At 41.8% G+C, this 8,792-nt stretch overlaps 1 protein-coding gene across 1 annotated transcript in view; it reads left to right on the plus strand.

Annotated features, from left to right (window-relative positions):
* The window catches only part of LOC107567289 (piezo-type mechanosensitive ion channel component 2), a 156,073-nt gene that overhangs the window by 36,415 nt on the left and 110,866 nt on the right, over window positions 1-8,792 (plus strand). The window contains 3 exon segments of the mRNA XM_071582345.1: window positions 529-710; window positions 7,528-7,676; window positions 7,910-8,077. Of these exon segments, the coding sequence (XP_071438446.1) occupies window positions 529-710; window positions 7,528-7,676; window positions 7,910-8,077 (499 nt within the window).

Below are 8,792 nucleotides of genomic sequence, written 5' to 3' on the forward strand. Positions count from 1 at the left end.
ATATATATATATATATATATATATATATATATATATTAGAGAATCGTTTGACAACTCTATGTGGTCTCCGAGTGGTTTACATCATGGACAGTTTAGTGTAATTTAGCTGAGAACAATCATCGAATAACAAGTGATGGGAATGGGAAACTGGAAACAGTCAAGTGAACTTTATTTACATAGCACTTTATACAGTACGGATTGCTTCAAAGCAGTATCATTATTTAGTGACCTCATTCATTTCAAGTACAACTAAATTAATACTACAATATTCAATGTATTGCCCAGCCCTGCCTCTGTTTCACCAGAAATAGTTAATTTAGTTTTTACACACATGTATTTGAAAAAAAAGAAGCTAGTTTGCTGGTCATTGTTGGTTTATGATGGTCTATGCTAGTTCATCTTATGTTGCTTTCGTAATAGTTGAGGACACAGTCTTATCTATGTCCTTTATGTTTGTTTGAAAATATAACACCTTATCTCAATTTCAAAACAAGTAATATAATGTAGAAATGTGTGTTTCTATTATAGGTGACATCAGCCATACCTCTCAAATGATGATTATGTTGGGAGCATTAGTTAAAGGCATTTTGGTGAAGTACTGGATCTTCTGCTGCTGCTTCATGTTCTTCTTTGTCAGTTTCTCTGACAAAGTTGCAGTCTTCAAAATCCTCTATATCTGCTTATTTCTCTTCTGTGTGGTTCTGTATGAGGTGAGCTTACACCAAGTGTTAACTTTTTCCAAGCAAGAGATTCCTGATCCATATTCTCAGCCAAACTGCAGAGTCTCTGACATAAAATGCTTATATGTTTCCTTAAGAAAACCAATGAACATTACGTTACATTAAACAACCAAGTTTCTGAATTAAAAACCCTTGTCCTAGGTTCATCATGTCACTGTTTTGTCTGGCAGAGAGACATTTACATTTGTTTAATGGTTTTTGGTTAACCATTAAAAAAATCTAAATAGTATATGTATTAGTTCATAGACCCCCTGAGACTTTGTGGACTCTGAGTTGACAAAAGTCTATAAAGCAAATATTAAAAAAAAATATTTCTATAGATCGTTTTCCCCCCTTCAGATATTAATATAAAAACATGACATATGGAGGCAAAATGTGTTAACATTTTTTTTAAATATATATATATATATATATATATATATATATATATTAAGAGGAACTCTAGATAAACTAATGCAAACTAGTTTAATATAATTTGAAACAGTACTAATTTGATTTTTTTCTTTTTTTTTATACTAAAGTAGCCTACCTTACACAGACAATGTCAATACAGAATGTTGACATTCCCCATTCAAGGATTTAATACAATTTTCATACAACTTTTAATAAAATTTTTATTTACAGCAGATTTAATTCACAAACAACTGACAATCATTTATAACCCACACTGTAAAAAAAGGGTCAAATGACTTGCAGCAACTCCTGCCACACAAAAAACAATTTAAAAATGAAAGTAAAATATCCTAATTTAAGTAAAGTGGAAAAACTTGTGCTGAAATTTTCATTACATGTTTTACAGACAAACACTGTTATTTTACAGGTTTTTCCTGAATTATTATTTCACTGCCCTGTAGGCACGTCCAAGTTATAGAATCCCATCGAGGGGCCAAACATGAAGGCCCCACAGCTCTGGCCGGGGTGCCAAATCATGCCCTTAGCTTGCGAGAGACGGTCCTTCCTGTATGGTATTGGCCAGGGGGCTGTAGATAGCAGCTGAATCAACTTAGGGAACCATGTCTGGTTCCTCCAGAGTGGGGCCACCAGGAGGACTGAGCATTTGACTTCCCTAACCCGTTTGATGACCTGAGAAACAGGGCAATCGGGGGAAGATGTACAGTTGAGTGCATGGCCAATCATGGGTCAGGGCATCTCACTGTTTCAAGAAATAAATTGGGCAGTGAGAGTTGTCTTCTAAGGCGAAGAGGTCCACCTCTGCCCTCCCGAAGATGGACCAAATCATTTGAACCATTTGAGGATGTAGACTCTAATCTCCCGGAGCTACATTGTGTACGTGAGAGCAGGAGGGGTGGGTTCACCTTCATTGAAGATGGTGATCCGGGAGCAAAGCAGGGACAGACTCATGCTCTTGCAGTGAAAACAGCCTGTCTCAGTGAGCACAGCCTCATCGTGGGAGTGGCCCAGGCAAACGGCGCACACACAAATGTGAAGCTGTCAGCGATACAGAATCATTGGTGACAGCATTCTATTCCGATCCGCCTAAAAGGATTAAACCGCTCGATGTAAATGAAGGGTGTTGATCCTTACATGCAAAACACGCCAGCGGATCAATGTACTAGTGGGCACACGGAACATGTGCCGGTGTGAGCTCACTCAAACCCAGTTGCTTTTTTTCTCCGAGCTCGTTAGAGAAGAGAAAAGGGAGAGCTTTCATTGAAGAAGGCAATCCGTGAGTGGAGAAGAGCGAGACTCGTGCTCTTAGCGAGAAAATGCCGTCTCAGTGAGCATGCAGTCCCTGTGTGGGTGCTGCCAAAACAGGCGACGCACTCACTATGCACTTCTGCATCGTGTAGGGGTTCCCTGAATGAGCCACTCTCACGGAGCAACGTTTGCAACAACTTTGGTAGGAAATTTGCTCTTTTAATGTGCCGGATGGCCACAGGGGAAGGCTTCCGCTTCTTCCACTGCCAGGGCTATTCTATGGCGGTGAGCAGCTAGCTGGCTGAGCTTCTTCCTTCTTCTTCTTGATAGCAGAGTCAGCGAAGAGATGATCTTGTCGCTGAAGGAGAAAATTCAGATGAAATGGCGCTCTAAGCCGACTTATATAGCGTCGGCTCCTCTCCTTTTGGTGGGCTAGAGCGGCATTGGTTTGTGCAGCTACACAAACGTGAACAAATCAGGCTTCAGTAACAGAGTAAACAGGAGTTTCCCCATAGCGTCAGTGAGAGGAACAGGAGAGTTCGTTCAGTAGGGAATGTTTTTGCTTCTACTCAAAATGGGCATTGTCAAAATTTTATAATAAATGATCTATGGGGTATTTTGAGCTGAAACTTCACATTAGTGATGGGTGCTTTTGAAGCACTGCAATGATCTCTGTGAACCCGTGAATCATGCAAGTTCATTGAGATCCACTCTCAGTGGCGAACCATTGAACCAGTGTCTATGGTTTTTATATGATCTCAGATCAGTTTAATTGATTTGTAGATATTTTTAGTGAGACATTTGTGTTGGATGAGTAGTAGTTAATAGTCTCTTATTGCCCTGTTTAGACAAGCTCTCCATAAAACAAACAAAACACGCCCTGCAAATTAATAATAATTATTTAGAAAAACACATAATATTGTAATAGATCGGCCAGGTTCCGCCACCACCCAATCACAACGATCCCTCTCACCTGACTTCTGAGCACCTGCACCTGTCACCAATCAAGCACCTCATTACCAGCCTGCATAAAAGCACACACCTCAGACACCCTCACTGTCCGGTCTCGTTTACACGTAGAGGACTCAATGACTTTGCTACTGATTACCTTTGAATACTTCTTGCATTACTTACCTCCTGTGTTCCTCCTAGTGTCTCCAAGTGTCTCCTGTATCTCCTAGTTCCCGGATCGCTGAGGTGTGTGCTTCCCCCGGATCCCTTCCAGCCTCAATCAAGCAAAAGACTCGGATTACTCCACTCTCCATATCCTCTGCACTCTCACGGACCTTTCCCTCACCCTCACTTCCTCCGGACTCAACACCAGTACTCACTGTGACCAAATAAACTGTTTTGTATAAAACTAACCTGTCGTGTCAGACCTCTTCCGTAACAGAAGACTGGACCTACACCGACGGCACAGATGAGTCACCCCCATCCATTCCAGGAGCTCGCAGACTCACTACGACGAGTGCTACGCACTCCACCGGCACCGCCGCCATCACCTCTTCCATCCCAACCAGCACTTCTTCGCCTACCATCATCGCTAGTCCCATGGCCCAACCGGCGCCCTACTCTGGTTCGGCGGAGGAGTGCAACGGGTTTTTCCTCCAGTGCAATCTCACCTTTAAGATGCAACCACATTCATATCCCACAGACACCTCTAAAATTGCTTTTATTATCTCCCTGCTAACAGGACCTGCACTGCAATGGGCGGAAACGATCTGGACTCAGGCCAGCCCCGTCATTCACGATCTGCAGAACTTCCTGGTGCATTGTCACGAGGTGTATGGAAGGACAGACGGAGATGCCGCTGTGGGAGAGCAACTCTATCACTTACAACAGGGGACCATGTCAATTGCTGAATACTCGCTGAAGTTTAGGACTCTCGCTGCGGCGAGTGGATGGAATGAGAGAGCGCTACTGACCACCTACAGACAGGGGCTGGAACCCCAGCTTCGGTTACAGCTCGCTGCCTATGATGATTAGTTTGGATTGGAAAAGTTCATGCAATTATCCATCCGATGCTCAAGCCGCATGCAGTCCTGTCTAGCAGCCATGCCCGTCCACGCCACAACCTCCTGCCTCCGCCGACCAGAGCCCAGTTATCCTCCAGAACCAACACTAGAACCCATGATCATAGAAAAGCAACGATTATCTTCCGCTGAGCGGCAGAGAAGGCAGACCCGGGGTCTCTGTTTATATTGTGGGGCACCAGGGCATATGATCTTGGCATGCCCCCTGTGTGATTCAACCCGATATTATTAAGATGGAGCCCCTCACTACCTGTGTAATACTTACTGCCTCTGATGTCTCTATTTCAGTATCAGCCCTTATCGACTCCGGGTCAGCAGGAAACTTCATCTCACGTGTCCTCTGCCGCCAGCTCAAATTACAGACTACTGCCACTGAAACAGTGTACCAAGTCCAGTCGATAACTGGAACACCACTATGCCGACATGTTATAGACATGTTCGCTATCTCGTGGGACCCATCACTCTTCGTCTGGGCCTCCTTCACTCAGAGCACATTCATCTTCTGGTTTTGGAAGGGTCTACTGTGGACATCATCTTAGGGCGCCCGTGGTTGGTAAAGCACAATCCCATTCTGTCCTGGAAGACGGGAGAAGTCCTGAAGTGGGGCAAGGATTGCTTCCCAGACTGCTTCCCCGGGACTCCATCTCCTCCGAAGAAACTCCCCGAGGCCCTTCCTGTGAATTCCACCTCCATTGAGAGTCTCATCGAGAAGCAATCCTTAGAAATTCCAGCCTGCTCTGCCCCCTTCAGAGACGTGTTCTGCCCCAAACAAGCCTCCCGCTTACCACCACATCGGCCATGGGACTGCGCCATCGATCTCATTCCGGGTGAGCCAGTGCCTCGTGGAAAGATCTATTCCCTATCGCTTCCTGAGCAGAAGGCCATGGAGGAATACATCAGGGAGGCGCTGGGTCAAGGTTACATCCGTCCATCTAACTCCCCTGCTGCATCAAGCTTCTTCTTCGTGGCCAAGAAGGACGGAGGCTTGAGGCCCTGTATCGATTACCGAGCATTGAACAAATCACAGTCAAGTTCCGATATCCTCGTCCCAAGTGCCCTGGAGCATCTCCGTGGGGCCACCGTCTTCCCTCTCTCAAGAGAGCCTTCACTAGCGCCTCACTCCTAGTCCATCCAGATCCCGACCTCCCATTCCTTGTGGAAGTGGACGCCTCCACTACAGGAGTGGGGGCAGTGCTGTCCCAACAGCAGGGGAACCCAGCCAGACTCCACCCATGTGCCTTCTACTCACGGAAGCTCAGCCCGGGGGAAATTAACTATGCCATTGGCAACATCTCTTAGTTCCCGGATCGCTGAGGTGTGTGCTTCCCCCGGATCCCTTCCAGCCTCAATCAAGCAAAAGACTCGGATTACTCCACTCTCCATATCCTCTGCACTTTCATGGACCTTTCCCTCACCCTCACTTCTTTTGTATAAAACTAACCTGTCGTGTCAGACCTCTTCCGTAACAAATATACAGACACCTCATATTTAATGGTATTTTATTATTTAATGTATAATACTTTCAATAAAACATTTGCAATGCTTTTGTAAAATGTTATTTGCAGAAGCAGACAAAGTACTCAACTCCATTACTTGAGTGAAAGTACAGATACTGCTGGTCAAATATTACTCCATTAAAAGTAAAAGTTGTAAAGACATATTTTTACTTAAGTAAAAGTACCGAAGTACTTGCTTTAAAAAGTACTTAAGTACCAAAATTAAATTTCATTTTTTTATGTTTTATTGTTGTACGTAATACTTGAAATACTATTGAGGCAACATAGAATATATTACACCTACTGAATACACTGACTAGCTTGTAGTATCTTTGGAATAAAGAGGACTTATTTGACATCAAAACAAATTTTTTTTAAAATGCCGTCTAATCGCTCTCGCAGTACTTTGATGTCACACACAGAACGGTCTGTGCAGTGTTGCTTCAAGTCCAACTCCTATTGTGTTTTATTAGGAGACGCACAACAGTTCTTCTGTGGCTTTATAGGTAATATTTTCACGTACACAATTTAGCAAAATCAGACAATATTGTGTCTAATATATACTAAAATACTAACTTATTTATTTAAAACAACTAAATAATAATATCACATTTGCAGTTGGTCAGTGTTCAAAAAATGCTGGGAAATCACTTAATGTAACCCTACAAGAGTGATTACTGATAAACTGTCTGAAAAAAAGAAAGTCATGTTTTAGAGAAGAAAAAAATCACCCACTGACTTTCAAAGCTGCTACATAGTAATGACTTTCTACTTTGAGGACCTTGATAGAAATGTAGTGGAGTGAAAAGTACCATATTTGTCACTTAAATAAACTTTAATAAGTTAAAGTCATAAGTTCCCAAAAAATAATACTCAAATAAAGTACCAATACTCAAAAAGTGTACTTAAGTACAATACTCAAGTAAATGAGTAAATGAGTCCACATTTTCTTTCTAATAACTTTTTAAAAAAACAATAGAATATCTTATTGGCAGAACACTCATGCCATAATATCATAAACCTGTTGTAAATAATGTAAATAATGTAAAATTAACAGCTTACACACTCAAAGATTAGACTCTGGATGAGATTAGTGAATCAGTCCACTACATGATGACTTTATCATCAGCACGAAGTAGCCAACATCATCTGATCACATTTTCTCTCGCATTTGTAGCCATTGGATAAAAAAAAGGGTCAAGAGCCCAACTACAGCAAACAATGATCTCCATCATGTTGACTATTATTTTAAATGTTAATAAAACATAATTCTCAACAAGAACTTGTGGATGAAATGAAGTCAAACTGCTTAGTAATAAGTGAAGATGCTGAGATCTTGAGAGATCTGTTAGTGTTTAATGTTCTGTTGCTGCCAGTTATTTGACAGGTTTTTAAATAATATTTTTCTTCTTTACAGTGTTTTCCTGATAAACATTTAATGCATGTTTTTGCACTTATTTAATTTTATGCACGCACATACACACACACACATAGTTCTCTCATTGAATCTAATTACACTTGGAAATGTGTCACATTATCAAAGTAAAATGGTTTGTGAATTCTATTTGACTTCAATATTGATATAACTGTTGTGTCCAGGTACATTATGAAGTATGGAGGAGTCTATTGAAGCATTTCTGGGCGGTAGTGGTTGGATACTCCATGCTAGTGTTGATCCTGATCTACATGTACCAGTTTAAAAGCGTCTGTAACCTGTTCCAACAGATATTAGGCATACCAGAGGAGAGGTAAGTACTGGTATGTAGATACATAAACATAATGTGTCATAATTCAGAAACAGTGACATGTGGGTGTAATATTTGCCTATTTAAATTGATTTCAGGGGCATATTTTACCTTTTACCTTTACCTGATAATGTCTGACCCTATTCAAAAATGATTCTGCTTTCATTCATATAGCATGTATGTATATTTATGTAACAGATGGCACATATGAAATCCATGTGTTCACTCTTTGTCAGGTTGCGAGACATTGGGCTAGAACAGTTTGACACCATTGAACTATTTGCACAAATCTTACTGCCAGCCTTCTTCCTTCTGGCCTGCATTCTTCAGCTGCATTATTTCAACTGTGATTTCCTCTCTCTAACTGATCTTCAGATGGTAGTGACAAGGAACAGAATTAACAGGTGTGTATAAATAGTCAGACACACAAATATACACTGAACAAAATTATATTGTTAATTCACCTTTGGAAATAATGACCAAACTCAGGAAAGCTTATATTTAACATCAGATTAAAAACTCCACAACATTCAGTTCTTTGTTAATTATAATAAGGGCAAGCTAGTTTAAAGGCAGGGTATGTGATTTTTCAAAAACACTTTAGAAAACAGATTCGGGCCGAATAGCAAAACAAACTTGTAGCCAATCAGCAATAAGGGGCGTGTCTACTCGTGATGTGGAGGAGAGAGCTTTCAGTGCATGGGACGGACATTAGCCGAGCCGAGAGACAGAAAGATAGAGATGGCTGATAAAAAACAAAAGAGGAAAACGTCTGCGGAATGATAAGGCAAGAAGTAGGACCCGTGCAAATATCGGATCAGCTTTCCAGCGCTGGAGAGAACTCAAGGAGCGGAGGCCTGCGATCGGACGCCGAGGTTGCTTTGTTTCTTCTCAATGGGTGAGTAACACCGTGTCTACAACAGCTAAAGTCTGCCCACACTAGACGCGATCAAACGACCGTTGAAAACCATTTGAAATTTGTGTCAGCACGTCATAAATAGAACCCGGCTGCAGTTTTCTGTCGGGGATTTGTTGCGCTGCGCCGCTCACATCCGTAGACACGGTGTAACATTGGTTTTGCTTTGTTTCACAGAACTAATCGTTGCCTGGGTTGCGTAC

The sequence above is a fragment of the Sinocyclocheilus grahami genome, unplaced genomic scaffold, assembly GCF_001515645.1.
Source record: "Sinocyclocheilus grahami isolate Dianchi unplaced genomic scaffold, SAMN03320097.WGS_v1.1 scaffold1142.1, whole genome shotgun sequence".
NCBI classification, from domain to species: domain Eukaryota; kingdom Metazoa; phylum Chordata; class Actinopteri; order Cypriniformes; family Cyprinidae; genus Sinocyclocheilus; species Sinocyclocheilus grahami.